This window comes from Neopelma chrysocephalum, unplaced genomic scaffold (genome assembly GCF_003984885.1).
Source record: "Neopelma chrysocephalum unplaced genomic scaffold, ASM398488v2 Primary Assembly neopelma1_44, whole genome shotgun sequence".
In the NCBI taxonomy this organism is placed as follows: domain Eukaryota; kingdom Metazoa; phylum Chordata; class Aves; order Passeriformes; family Pipridae; genus Neopelma; species Neopelma chrysocephalum.
The window spans coordinates 7,727,488-7,728,195 of NW_020897703.1; the positions used below are offsets into that span (position 1 = coordinate 7,727,488).

Sequence of the window (708 nt, forward strand, 5' to 3'; positions counted from 1 at the left end):
TTTAGCCCCGGTAGAGGTGTTTAGCCCCGGTAGAGGTGTTTAGCCCCAGTAGTGGCGTTTAGCCCCGGTACTGCCGTTTAGCCCCGGTACTGCCGTTTAGCCCCGGTACTGCCGTTTAGCCCCGGTACTTGGAGTGCCTAACTGTGGGCAGACAGGCCCAGACAGCCGGGCAGGGCGGGCTCATGCTGACGCCGTCCCCGCTGAGGGTCCCCGGCTGCCCTGACTGTGACAGCCCGAGGTTCTGCGGCGGCACCGGCGCTGCCCGGCCCGCAAGGGGCTCCGAGGGGCCGCCCCCGCCGCGGTACCCACCGTGCGCTGCCGCCAGCAGCTTGTTGATGAGCTGGCTGAGGTCGGTGGTCTCGGAGGCCGCGGGCACCGAGAAGGGCACATCCTCCACGGCGAACCTGCGGGCACAGCGCGCCATTACCGCCTCCGCGTTACTCGCGCCCCGAACCCACCCCCGGCCCGCGAGGGGCGGCCCCTCACCTGCGGTTTTCGGTGCGGAACCGCGCCGTGAGCTGCGCCATCGCCGCTGCTGTCGCTGCTGTCGCCGCTGTCGCCGGCACCGACCACGTGTCCTGACGAGCCCCCTCCGAGCCCCACGCGGCCGCGCGCCCGCCGCGCTCCCGAGACGCCGCGCGCGCCGCCGCCTTCCCGGCGCCCCCCGCGCGCCCCCGCCCCGCTCTGTGCCAGCGGGGCGGGGGCGCG

General features: G+C 73.9%; 1 protein-coding gene across 1 annotated transcript in view; it reads right to left on the reverse strand.

Moving 5' to 3' along the window:
• WDR12 (WD repeat domain 12) overlaps positions 1 to 668 on the reverse strand; it is a 9,706-nt gene extending 9,038 nt beyond the window's left edge. Inside the window, exons 1-2 of the mRNA XM_027678302.1 lie at positions 487 to 668; positions 310 to 404 (exon numbers count right to left, since the gene is read on the reverse strand). Of these exons, the coding sequence (XP_027534103.1) occupies positions 310 to 404; positions 487 to 527 (136 nt within the window). The 5' untranslated portion in view covers positions 528 to 668. The remainder of the gene's footprint in view (positions 1 to 309; positions 405 to 486) is intronic.
• Positions 669 to 708: the final 40 nt, after the last annotated feature.